This window comes from Chrysochloris asiatica, unplaced genomic scaffold (assembly GCF_000296735.1).
Source record: "Chrysochloris asiatica unplaced genomic scaffold, ChrAsi1.0 scaffold00010, whole genome shotgun sequence".
NCBI lineage: Eukaryota > Metazoa > Chordata > Mammalia > Afrosoricida > Chrysochloridae > Chrysochloris > Chrysochloris asiatica.
The window spans coordinates 12,038,821-12,052,977 of record NW_006408528.1 but is presented as its reverse complement, the minus strand read 5'-3'; the positions used below and the strand labels follow the sequence as shown (position 1 = coordinate 12,052,977).

Genomic DNA, 14,157 nt, shown 5'->3' with positions numbered 1-14,157 from the left:
CATCAGTCTCCATGACTCTGAGACCAGAAGAACTAGATCGTGCCTGATGACCACTACCAACTGCTTTGCCCAGCAGGGATCACATTAGACAGCCCCAGATAGAGTGGGAGAAAAATGTGGGGGAAAAAATTCAAAATTACTTTTTAAAAAGTAAGACTGGATTTACTGGTCAGAAAGAGACTAAAGGAACCTGAGACTCTGGGCCTTGAACACCCTTCAGATCTGGAAAGGTGTGGCCCGATTTTCAGTCAGCAGTGGTGGTGGTGGTGGTGGTTATAGTAGAAAGGTAATAGGTGACAACACTAGTAATGTCTGCTCACCATGGAACGGCCAATCATTCAAAATCAAAAAGGCAGCATTTACCTAAGGACAAAGTTAAAAAGGAATGGGAAGGTAGGTGGACTGGAAAGAGAAGGCACAGGGAGGAGGCATGGTGTTGCATGGAGCGTATTTCAATCATTGAGATGAAACTAAGTATAAGATTTGATGAATATAGAACTGAAGCTCTTGTTTAAAAATTGCATTAAAAACCAGGTTTAAAAAAACAATAATGAAAGACAGCCCAAATGCCTCTTAAAGGTGAGGGTAGTGAGACTTCCTTTCACAAACTTTGGACATGTTATCAGGAGGGACCACAGTCTGGCAAAGAACTTTATCCTTGAAGAGTTGTTGTTGTTAAGTGCTATCGAGTCAATTCCGGCCCATAGCAACCCTGTGTAGGATTTCCGAGGAGAAGCTGGTGTCAGCAAACAACAAGGACGACACAGACTGAGATGGGTTAACACAGTAGCTATAATCATGGGTTTAAACATAACAATGGTGAGGATGCCACCGACTGGACAGCATTTCAGTCTGTTATACAGAGTCTCTAGGAGTCTGAGTCAAATCAACAGCACTTAACAACAACATACTGTATTTGCATACATGTTTACATGAGTGTGCAGGCACGTGTAAAAGGGGCTTCAAAAAGTTTGTGGAAATGGAATTGAAAGATAATTGTGGTTTTGCAGCTCCTTCATATAGGCGTCTATACTATTGTTATTAAATGCTGTTGCGTCAGTTCTGACTCACAGTGACCCTCCTCTACAAAAGAGCTTCATCTTTTTCCCATGTAGCAGCTAGCAGACTCAAACTTCTGACCTTGTGGTTTGCAGTCCAGTGCTTTTCATATGGAACCACCATGCTCCTACATATATTTATCAGTTGCTCATACATGGAGTCCTGGTGTGGCGCTGTAGAATAAAGCACTGGACTGCAAGGTCAGTTTGAAATACAAGGTTAATGGTTCAAACTCACCAGCCACTCCGTGGAAATCCTGTGTAGAGTTGCTATGAGTTGGAACTTAACAACACTTAACAACAACAACAAGTGTATATATGGAATCCTGGTGTGGCACAACAGGAGAACGCACTGGACCAAAAGGTCAGTTTGAGCCATAAAGGCGGTGGTTCAAGCTCACCATCCACTCCTCAGAAACCCTATCCAGGTCACTATATGTTGTTGTTGAGTGCTGTCAATTGGTTCCGACCCATCGAGACCCCAGACAGGTTTTCCGAGGAGTAGCTGGTGAACTTGAACAGCGGACCCTGTGTTCAATCCGATTTTGCAGCCCAGCATATTAATCCACAGCACCATGCCAAGACTCCATATGTATGTATACACATATACATATATGTTGCTGTTGTTAAGTGCCGTGGAGTCACTTGGACTCATAGCCATCCTGTCTAGGGTTTATGCATGTATGTAGGAGCAAGATAAACATTACTACCACTTACATGAAACGTACCTTCTTCTTTACTTAGCTTCACTAGCTGATCACTAAGCTAAAAGAATTTAGACTTCAGTGGCCACACATGACAAAGATTGCAGACTTTATAAAAACAATTAAGAAGAGTCACTTTAAAAAAGTGAAAAATCAAACAATAACATAGCATTACATTGTTGTTGTTGTTAAGTGCCGTTGAGTCGGTTCCGACCCATAGCGACCCTGTACAGGGTTTCCGAGGGTGTAAATCTTTACGGGAGTAGAAAGCCTCATCTTTCTCCCGCGGAGCAGCTGGTAATTTCGAACTGCTGACCTTAAGGTTCGCAGCCCGATTCGTAACCACTACGCTACCAGAACTCCTGTAGCATTACATTAATAATGAATAAATTACAAGGGGGGTAAGAGAGACTAAATACAAGGTACAAGAGATCAAATGAGATTCAACATTGACCATTTTTATTCTGCTAATCTGATTTATAAGGCGCTCTGGTAGCATAGTGGTTATGAATTGGGCTGCGAACTGCAAGGTCAGCAGTTCGAAACTACCAGCTGTGCTGTAGTTTTACCACCCACATCCACATAAAGATGAGGCTTTCTGCTCCCGTAAAGATTTACAGCCTCGGAAACCCTGTACAGGGTCGTTATGAGTCGGAACTGACTCCACGGCACATAACAACAATCTGATTTATAAACCTGAATTTATAATTTAAAATTATAAAATTTATAATTGCAAGCCAAACTCCTGATAAAGATTTTTTTTTAACAACTGATGGCCAAATAACGTAAAGTGTACTACAAGCATTTTTTACTACGTACCAATTCCTTTAATCAGGTGGCAATTTGGAAGGTCTATAGATTCTATCTCTCTGGAGGCATTAAGTCGATTCCTGTTGAAAAAACAAACAACAACAAAAAAAGAATCATCTATTTGTTTATGTATTCCCAACCTTGTTTCAGAAAGGACATAAAGAGCCTTATAGCAATACATAAAATACAGCATAAATCTAAAGCAGACGAAAGAAACTAGGAAAACAAGGGTAGGAATGTAAAATAGCACATAAAATCAAGTTAAAACAAAAATGCATATCACACACTTCTATAAGTGGATGTGGGTGGTAAAAGAAAGCCAATAATTCAGCAAATAAAACTTGCAATGCAAATTCCTCTGCAAATATAAACATGACACTAGGTCATAATTCTCACAGCTCTAGTTGTTTGGGAAGAAAGCTTCCCTGTAGAATCAGAAGGCCTGTTTTCCTTCTGAGGCCACAGAGGAGTGAAATATACTCTGATCCTCTTAACCCATCTGAGCATCACACAGTGACGGAAAGGGAACCAAAAGGAAATGGCCTTACATGGAGGCGGACACAAAGAAACCCCAAAAGCAATTATTAAGACAGAAGAGGAGGAGATATCATTCCCATGGCAAGGAATAAGTGCACAAGAGTAAGTCACAAAGTATTGCTACAAAATCATAAAAACCCCAAAATATCTAAATGTGAAGCTTCTTCTCAACATAGCCTCCATTTAGGTCTACACTCTTCTGACGGCGGTGTTTCCATCTCTCTAGCCATTTTCTGAAGAAGTCTGTGTTCTTCGACTGACACCATGTCAAAAGCCGTTTTTACATTCCTTGAGGGACTCAAATTGTGTTCCTAAGTATTGGAAACAAAAAGAAGTCTCAAGAGGCAAGATCAGTATTGCAGGCTAGATGGGTGGGGTATGATTACCTAACAAAATTCTCATTGAACAGCCTTGGTCTCCTCAAAGAATAAACCCACTGTTGTAGGGCACAGGAGAACGGCTCCTTAGAGTTTCTGCAAACATAAACCTTTACAGGAGCAGACACTCTCATCTTTCTCCTGCAGAGTAGCAGGTAGGATTCAAGCGCTGATCTTCGGGTTAGCAGTCCAATGCTTAACCCACTGAGTTATCAGGGTTTCTTCCTCAAAGAATTAGAAGGGCACTGTGACTATGGAAAAAAAAAAAGAAATTTCTTGGCACAACTTTCCTAGCCCTTTTCTCACCAATGCAGTTTCCCACCTTCTTAAAACTACCTAAGTCCCCATTACTGCCCTGTGTCCATTATGAAACTCAATCAAGATGACCCCTTTGGAATTCTAAAACACAGTTGCCATAATGTTTTGAATTTAAATGGCCCAGCAGATTCCCTTGGAAGTCACTGTTTTGAGTGGACCTTGTTCTCTGGTTACGTTCATAAACCCAAGACTTGTCCTGGGTTATGATTATTCCACAAGATCATGTTCATTCATGGAAAGATCAGCTCTTTGAGCTAAGATGTTCACTTAAAGTTAAAAACGTCCAACCACATGAGATCTTAATTCAGTAGCTATTTTGTCAATGGTAATTCTACAATCTTCTACCAGTTTCTAGACTTCAGCCAGAATTTCTTTCTTTGTCGAGGTAAACAGTCTTCCCTCTTATGGCTCATCTTTGTAGTCCTCCTGATATTCCTAGATCCATCTAAAAACTGTTGTTTTATGTGAGGCAGCATTTCTGTAAACTTGTTGAAAAGCTTCAATGATTTGGGAAGATGTATATTTGAGTTTTTATTAGCCCTGGCCTCAAAGTTATTTTGTTTTAGGGCACTCTAACATGAGTAACAAGGAGCTCTGGTAGTGTAGTGGTCACGAATCGGGCTGTGAACCTTAGGGGCAGCAGTTCGAAATTACCAGCTGTTCCATGGTAGAAAGATGAGGCTTTCTGCTCCTGTAAAGATTTACAGCCTCGGAAACCCTGTACAGGGTCGCTATGACTCAGAACTGACTCCACAGCACATAACAACAACAACAACAACAACAAGAGTAAAAGGAGCTCTGGTAGCGTAGTGGATATGAATCAGGCTGCGAACCTCAAGGTCAGCAGTTCGATACTACCAGCTGTTCCGTGGGAGAACGATGAGGCTTTCTGCTCCCATAAAGATTTACAGCCTCAGAAACCCTGTATAGGGTCGCTATGAGTCAGAATTGACTCCATGGCACATAACAACAACAAAAGTAAGGAGTCCTGGTGTGGCACTCTGGATTAATGTGCCAGACTACAAAGCCATTTGAACTGCAAGGTCGGTGGTTCAGGCTCACCAGCAGCTCCTCAGAAACCCTATACAGGGCCGCTATGGGTAGAACCGACTCAACGGCATTTCACAACGGCATTTCACAACGGCATTTCACAACGACAAGAAGACTAAGACATGTATTACTGAGAGAACCTGTCTGCAGCCATCCACTGATCATCAATCACACAATGTTTAAGCACATTTTGGGGGCAGAATACTCATGCATCTATGCATTGGAGTTCTAGTAGCAATACTTTTGTGTCTCACCTCTTTTATTTAGTGGGATAGAAAGGCTGATGAACACCAACTACTCTAATACAATGCTGTATCCTTACATTCTAGAATGTTGAGTTTTGCTGTTGTGTCAAGAAAACACAAATCAAGACATAATGAGAGACTGTTGAACACTAAGAGGACATCTTCCTCCTTCCTCTCATGAAGGAGTTTGGGCAAACATGTGGGTTCTAGTTCTGAAGGACACACATAGGCTTTCCTACCTTCTCCTGTTTGCTACTTCCAAGTGTGATAACAATAATACTCACTTGTGGAGTACCCCACCCAACATGGGCAAAGGGACCCTGTGAATATCTAGGTCAGAGATGGCACAGTTACTGCTATGCACAGGTCACTATCTGTCACAGTGGTCATTCCCTTTAACCCAGAGCCAGCGTCAGAGAGTGTGCCCCCGGGAAACACTACCAACCTATTACAATGGACATTCAAATGAAACCTATTTACCCTTTCTGTTGTCTTTTCTCTCTCTCTTTCCCATTACAATTCAGTTCTTTTCCATTTAGTTACAATGATACAATAGGTATAAGACAAGGAAGAATCCCTGGAGGCACAGTGATTCAGTTGCTAAACAAAAGGTTGGTGGTTGGAATGCACTGACCACTCCACAGGAGAACAGGAGACAGCCTGCTTCTGTAAAGACTGTTGTTAAGTGCCACTGAGTCAGTTCTGACTCATAGGGACCCTGTATAGAGTTGCTGAGGAGCAGCTGGTGAGCTTGAATTGCCAACCTTGAGGTTCAAACTGACTTTGCAGTCCAGTGCATTAATCCACACCACTTGGAAACTGTATGGGACTCTTCTACTCTGTTGTATAGGGTCGCTATGGATCAAAATTGATTTGTCAGCAATGAATTTATATGACACGAGGGAGTTGTGGAAAATGGAATTTTTCCATGAACTTTTTGAGGTCCCCTTGCACAGGAGGAAGACCAGAAGGTGCAGTGCTCAAGCACTTGGCTGCTAACCAAAAGGTTGGTGGTTTCAACGCGTTCAATGGTATGGTGCCATAGGATCAGCACTCAAACTCACCAGCCGCTCCTTAAAAACTCTATACAGTCGTTATCAGTCGGAACTGACTCTATGACACTTAACAAGAAGTGACTCTGTGGGGGAAAAGACCTGGCCATCTGCTTCCATAAAGACCCCAGGCTAGGAAACCCTACGGACCAGGTCTACTTTGTCCTATAGGATCATTGTGAGTTGAAATTGACTCAACAGTACACACGACAACATAATCAAGAAAAAGTATATGCAGTACTGGATTCCTTCAACCGTGCCAGCAACCATTTCCTCAAATGACTCTCACGGGAAACATGTACATCAGGGTTCTTCACTTGGGGTTCCTTGACCTTCAAGGCATCCATGGACAGAATTCACAGAACTTAGGTGGTAAAAATACACATCTTTATTTTCATCTCTGAATGAAACTGAATTACTAAAACTACATTACTAGTAGAGGCACCTGTAACTTGGTCATGATGAAAATTACAGATATTTTTTATAGTTCACTTGTAGATATCTCAAGGACTCCTGGGGTAGCATTGTGGATCAGCACTGGACTGCAAACTGCAAGGTCGGCAGTTCAAAACCCACCAATTGTTCTTTGGAAGCCCTATAGCAGGGTCGCTATGAATCAAAACTGACTCGTCGACACTTAACAATAGCTACAACAGACATCTCAAATACCATTTATACCAACTTCTTCAAAATATCTATTGCTACATATCAACCAATCTCAATCTATTTAATATTTTAACATTAAATACTACATGGATAGTTTACTAAAAAATATTATCATGTCATAAATTAGATTTTACAAAAAGAGCTTGATAATAATATTTAAATATGATTGGCTTCTGTGGCAATCCTATGTATTTTGTTTTATGCATCTCAAAGCATTTTGTTGAGAAGGACTCATCAATGCTTCACCAGGTTGCCAAAGGAGCCCATGGCACAAACAGTTTAGGGACACCTGCTTAGACATCACTGTTATCATAAAACCGGAAACCCCATGTATGTTAGAGTACAAGTACACTTCACAGGGTTCTTAATAGCTACTATTTTGGAAATAGATCACTAGGCCTTTCTTCCAAGGTACTCTAAGTAGACCTAAAGGTGCAACCTTTAGATTAGTAGTTGAGTTGCAAGTTAACTATTTCTGCCACCCATGGACGCCTATTGAATGCTTACTATCGGTGTGTGGCATTCTAAGTAGCAAATACTTGGTATATATACAATCATTTATTTTGCGCAATTCTACCATGTGGTCCGTGGTACTGTTATCCCCATCCTACAGATTAAGGAGTTCAACAGTTGAAATCCATCATTAAAGCAGGTGTTCAAGCCCACCAGTGGATCCTCAGGAGGAAGCAGTGATAGTCTGCTTCCATAAGGATTTACAGCCTCAGGAACTCTAAGACACAGTTCTACTCTGTCCTATGTTGCTGCTGTTGTTTAGTGTCGTCGAGTCAATTCTGACCCATAGCGACCCTGTATAGGGTTTCCAAGGAGCAGCTGCTGAGCTTGAACTGCCGACTCTGTCCTATAGGGTCACTATAATTTGTGATCAATTTGAGGTCAATGGGATGGGTTGGGTTTGGGTTAGTGGAGCTAGACAATTATTTCAGAATATCTGGCCACACAGCATAAATTCTGAACCAACAGTCATTAACATGAAATCAAATCTCTATTTCTTTCACTCAGGAAACAGCATTATCCATAAAGAATGGAATTAAACTACATAGTATTCTCTGAGACTGTTAGTTATCATCTGCACCATTATGCATTTTCTGTACAGCAAAGGTAGCTGTGCTGTGGACCCAGTATGTCTAAGCAAACTGGGAACACAGTGTTACCATTAGCCATTACTTTGTTCCACCTCTCACTGCCTTTGGGCTCTGGAACACTGATGGTTTACAATCTCTAGATTATGAAATCCTTACAAACAGAAGCTTTATCTCTTATGTACAGACTTAATTACACTTTATCTTTTTATATGCAGACTTTGTGAGGCCTTTTGAGCCCCTAAACCACCTGCACTATAAAGTAACTAAGAATTGGGGATCAAGCATGTTAAGCTGGGGAAAAACTTGCTCCAATGACAGAAAATTGTGCCACAGGACTGTGGAGGAACTGGGCAAACTGTATTTGGAATCCAAAATGGGGTTTAGAATATGGGTTCCAGCACTAATTACCTGTTGGAATAATTACTTAAGCCTGTAATGAAGTCTATAATATAAAAAGGATGACATCTCTGACTACTAAATGAAGCATAAATAGAAAAGGTTTTTTTTCCCATATGTCAGTAAACACACACTTTGGTCTGATATAAAAACAACTTTTTATACTTAGAGAGTTTTTGCACAGTGAGCAGTATATAGTAGCTACACAATCAATGTTAATGATGGAGACATAATTTTTTTTTTTTTTTTTTTTAAAGACTGCCCCTTCAGAGATACTCAAATGCAGACTGGATAGCTTTTTGGCAGAGTTATATTCAATGGTCTCTCTCACACATCAAGTGGAATGTTCAGCCAGTTAGTGTGGGCATTCCTGCCCTTAGGAGTCTGATGCCCCCAAGTATCTTGATTCTTTCAAGACCATGTTCTGTGTAATAGCGGACCACTGACCTGGAAATTTGTGTAATTCTGTTTCCTCTTTTAGTGCTTAACTTGGGAGGGGAAGAAAAGGTGGATGTGCCATTCTCCCCTGGGAACCTGAGTCACTTATTGTCCAGAAGGAAAAAGATCGCTTTGATTATATTTATCTATCTGGGACCTTATCACAACAACATAAAGTTATTATTGAGTTAGTTCCAACTCATGGTCACCTCATGTGTTTCATACCATATATTGCCAGGCCTTTCTTCTGAGGTGCCACTGGGTGGATTCTGAGTAGATTTAAACCACCAACTTTTTGGTTAGTAGCCAAATGCTTAGTTGTTTGTGCTACCAGGGACTCTTATCTGGGACAAACTGTAATTCAGTGTTGGTCTGAAATTCAAGAGTAAATATATGTGTCTCACAAAACTCAAAATAATAATAAAAACACTCATAAAAATAAAGACCAGGCTTGCGGGTCTGATAGAGAGAGGTAGAACTCCTAAGACTATGGTCTTCAGACACCTTTCAAGCATAGAACTAATAATTCACGCCCATGGCTCAACTTTCAGTTGAAGAACAGATAGACTTATCAGGTAAACAGTAACAGCAGGGAGGACTGTACTCCTTTGGACAGCCAACCAGATGCGATGAAAAGGGCAGCATTTATTCAGGGATAAAGCAGGAAGGGATAGGAAAGAAGAATGAATGGGAATAGTAAACACATGGAGGAAGTGGAATACATGGGGGGGGGGGTTGCAATCAATGTCACAAATCAACATATGTATGAATTGTTGAATGGAAAACAAAACTGATCTTTATGCACAAATCATAATGAAATTTAAAAGACAAAAGAATGGTCTTCAGAAAGGCCTATTTCCATAAAATCTGTCATAAAACCATATGAAGCACAGTCTTTCTCTGTGCAAACATGAAGTCACTCTGAGTTGGCATAGACTTTAGGACAGCTGGTATACCGTCTTTATTCTAGCGTTTGACTGGTGTTGTTAAGTGCCTTTCAGTGGGTTCCAACTCAGAGAGACCCTATATAGGTTTCCACGACTGTTTATCTTTGTGGACGCAGATAGTCTCATCTTTCTCCTGCAAAATCGCTGGTTGGTTTGTGGTTCACAGTCCAGTGCTCATCTTACAGAGCCACCCAGCTCCAATACTTGGCTAAACATTAGAATTATCAGAAGAGTCTTTAAAAATAAAACTACCAACACCCTTGTGGATCAATTTACAGCAGAACAGTAGACAGGTCTATAAGGTGAAAAACAGTGCTCTGGAGCTATTCACTCAGAACAATTATCCATTAGAGATTAAAAGGGCAATGTTTGTCCAAGGACCAAGTTCAGAAGTCAGGAAGGTGGAAAGAAGGAGGAATGGAAATAGGAAACAATAGTGTAGACCTGGGAGGAGAGATGTTACATTGTGAGGATTGCAATCTATAATATGAAACAAAATGTGTATGAAGTGCTAAATGGAAAACCGATTTGCTCTGTAAACCTTCACCCAATTCACAATAAAAAGTTACAAACAAAAACTACCAACACCTGGATCCTACCATGACCAAATGAATCAGAATCTCCGGGAGTGAGACCCATACACCAGTGCTCCTGCAGATCCAAATGAGTCACGAGAATGAAGAAGCACTGCTCTACTCCAACCCATCCTTCCAGATTTCTTTCTAGAAAGCATAACTGGTTGCATAGGATCTTGTTGTCAAAAATGTCAGTATTTCACCTTTGCCCACCTTTCAACCTGTATTTACCTGCCTTAACTTACCTTATTCTCAACTCTACCCTTCCACAGGTGTACTGTCTAGGCTTCGAACTTTCCTTTCTTGTTGATTTGGCTCTCAAATGCCCTTTCCATCCAAGATAGCCTCCTTCATCCCCAGAGTGGTTCTCCCATCCTCCAAGGCCAATTCAATGTCTCTTCCTCCCTCAACTCCACCTTCTGTGGAGGGAATCTCTCCTTGTCCTGAATATGTTGTTGTTAAGTGCTGTCCAGCCGGTTCTGACTCATAAGCAACCGTATATAGAGTTTCCAAAGGAGCTCTGGTAGCTTAGTGGTTACGAATCGGGCTGCGAACATTAAGGTCAGCAGTTCGAGACTACCAGCTGCTCCGCGGGAGAAAGATGAGGCTTTCTGCTCCTGTAAAGATTTACAGCCTCGGAAACCCCGTACAGGGTCGCTATGGGTTGGAACCGACTCGAAGGCACCTAACAACAACACAGAGTTTCCAAGGAGCAATCGGAGAGCTTGAACCACTGACCTTCAGGTTCAAACCAACCCTGCAGTCCCGCACATTAACCTACAGCATCACGCCATGTCCTGAATAGGTATTTGTTTTATTTCTCCGCCCCCCGTTGTTGTTAAGTACCATCGAGTGGGTTCCCACTCATAGTGATCCTTCATAGGGTTTCCTAGGGCATAAATCTTTGCGAGAGCAAAAAGCCTCATGTTTCTCCCAAGGAAAGGCTGGTGGGTTCGAACCGCTGATGTTATGGTTCAGAGTTCAGTGCTTACCCTACAGAGCCACCTCATTCTCTTCCACCCTGTTGTTAAGTGTCATGGAGTCAGTTCCAACTCATATCGACCCTTTCCAAAGTTTCTTAGGGACAGATGGTGGGTTTGAACCGCCAACCTTACGGTCAGCAGTTCATTGCTTACCCTACCTTGTTTGTTGTTGTTGTTGTTAAGTGCCGTGGAGTCGGTTCCCACTCATAATGACCCTGTACAGGGTTTCCGAGGCTGTAAATCTTTACCGGAGCAGAAAGCCTCATCTTTCTCCTGCGGAACAGCTGGTAGTTTCGAACTGCTGACTTTGCCTTACAATCCAGTAAAAACCCCAGGACTCTATTACAAGCACCAAGGGGAGCACATTATACATAGTTGCTCTAGTTTTCTTGAATTCTTTTTCATGAGCCTTATGAAATTTGAATTGATAACTTAAAAAAAAAAAAAAAGTCTACCCAACAGCGCTTTTTTCCCTTATAACCAAAATGTAAGCCATCATAGTAGGTACTTGTACTGTTTGGCATTCTGGCTTCAGGACTCCCGGGTGAACAGATAAATACGGAAGTGATGTAAGAACAGGAGCTGAGTTATCTCAGATGTCTTTGATCTACAGCGCGAGAATTAGAGCAGAAGAGTTTCTCAAACTATGCGGAGGAGGACGGAGAACAATTTTATTAAGAACGCGGTTTGCTAGAGCCAACAGAAGAGAAGCAATGCCAACGACTTGAAATAAATCTTTATAATGGAAGTTTCAATACATGACTAATGCTTTTGTTTTCAAGTTAAAACACTAGGTTTGCACAGGAATCACTGCAAAGCACTCGCTGCCAACCTAGGCAGAAAATAACTTTTTAAGTCGCAAAGGCTTAGAAACTTTCAAGGTCTAGAGACTCAACCCAAACTTGGTTGGTTTTACCAAAGCCTGGGCGTGGGGGTGGGGATATTCAAGTAGCTGGTGAACCGAGATAATCAACGTTCTTCCACCCCAGCCGTCGTCATCCTCCTTTCCCCCCACCCTAGAATCGCTCCCCTGGGGTTCTGACCTGCGCCCGATACTGGCAACTGCCCCACGGGTTCCCACGACTGAACCTGGGGATCCGCGGGTTGGGGGAAGTTCCCGGAGAGGGGAGTCCTGGAGCACAGCGGAGCTGTGCGCATGAGGGATCCCAACGACAGGCTCTCACCTACCTGAGCGCCAGAAACCTCTCGCCCAGGAGCGCCAGCGAGATTCCCACCAGGCTCATAGCCACCAGCCGCCCCATGGCGCCGGAGCCCGGTGCGCAGCCTGGTCGGGCCTGGCCCGGGAACACGAAGGGCGGTGCCGGCTTCCCAGTTCAGCCGGCGCGGGGTCGGGCTCCGCCCCATCCCCAACCCCTGTGGGCCCTCGTCCCAGACCGCCGAGGCTCCGCCCCCGACAGGCCCTCGGTCTTTGTCAGCCCAAACTTACTCGCCCAGATACCTTCCATGGCACTGGGAATTGTACCCCACACTCTAGACTAGGCTGAAGACTGGAAACTGAATTCCATCACCTCCTTTCCCAAACAACGAACCCACAGAAAACCCTAAGGCAGCACGCGTATCTTTCTCACTTCCCTATTCTTCCAAAAGTTTCCTTACTTGCTATTCCGATAAGAAACTATTAAAGTTTAAAGTCTATTTTGTTTTCAATTATTAGCGGGGAAACAGGATCATGTAAGTATCTCAAATTAAAGTGACAACTTTTTAATAACAGGATGTAAATGGGAGGAAACGAATATTCTGTTGTTAGTATTACTCCATCTAGACTGGAGACCTAAGGATTTACATACACATTTCTTTTTGATCCAAACCCAAATTATGGGAGTAAAAATCGTTTTTGGTTTTCCTTTGTTTTCAGCTTTAACAACATAAGGAAATAAGGAAAAATAAATGTGTATAAAAGAGAAACTTACCCATTAAGATTGATGTAGCTATAGTCAGAAATAATCTAATAATTTCCAGTGTTCAATCACCACCCCACTGTATGTACCATGTCTGATTCGATAACGTTCATTGGGTAGTGCAGAACCAAGCACTTCTGGGACACCGGTTCCTTCGGTTGATTATCTGTGTTAACCTGAGGGGAGGAGACTGCAGCTAATAACAGAACCGCCAGAGTATGTAGACAGTCTCACAGGCAATTGCAATTCTTAATAAACAATAGTTTCGCAAACAACCAGTAAATAAAAGCAGATGCCATTTCTTACCACTCCCTAAGTCCTGCCACCACTCCACCCCTCTCAATGCTCTCTCTGTTATATGTGCTGTGTCTAATTCAGCAATATTGAGCTAAACTGGATTGTAGATGTAATTGTCTTTTGAAGACCCAGCGGATTTTACCTTTTTGTGTGATGCACTGTTCTGATAATTTGGTGAGCCTACAGATAGCTCTGGAGTCCTGGTGTGGCTCTGTGGGCTAATGCGTCAGACTGTAAAGTCGTTTGAACTGCAAGGTCGATGGTTTGAGCTCATCAGCTGCTCCTTGGAAACCCTATACAACAGGGTACGTATGGGTCTGAATTGATTTGACAGCACTCAACAACAACAACAGATAATTCTAAGAATAATCTTTATAAGTGTATACAATAAAGTACATAGGATTTCAAAGGAAACCAATGAAACTGAGAAGCAGCTATCAAAATATTAAAAAAAAAAATTGGCTATATATAAGTGTCTGCAAATATTGCATAAGACCATTATTGGAAAAGCCTAAGAAAAGATACCCATACTTTGTTGTTGTTGTCAGGTGCCATCGAGTTGGAGACCCCATGCACAGCAGAATGAAACAATGTCCGATCCTGGGCTAACCTCACTACCGCTGCCACACTTGACGCCATCAATGATGCCACCTGGCTGATCCATCTCGCTAGAGGTCTTCCT

General features: G+C 42.2%; 1 protein-coding gene across 2 annotated transcripts in view; it reads right to left on the bottom strand.

The window, feature by feature from the left end:
- Positions 1-12,626, bottom strand: part of PON2 (paraoxonase 2) — a 50,051-nt gene extending 37,425 nt beyond the window's left edge. The window contains exons 1-2 of one of the 2 annotated variants that reach the window (XM_006834271.1): positions 12,448-12,626; positions 2,582-2,652 (exon numbers count right to left, since the gene is read on the bottom strand). In XM_006834271.1, coding sequence (XP_006834334.1) covers positions 2,582-2,652; positions 12,448-12,521 — 145 coding nt within the window. In that variant the 5' untranslated portion in view covers positions 12,522-12,626. The remainder of the gene's footprint in view (positions 1-2,581; positions 2,653-12,447) is intronic. The other variant, XM_006834272.1, reaches the window with a different exon arrangement.
- Positions 12,627-14,157: the final 1,531 nt, after the last annotated feature.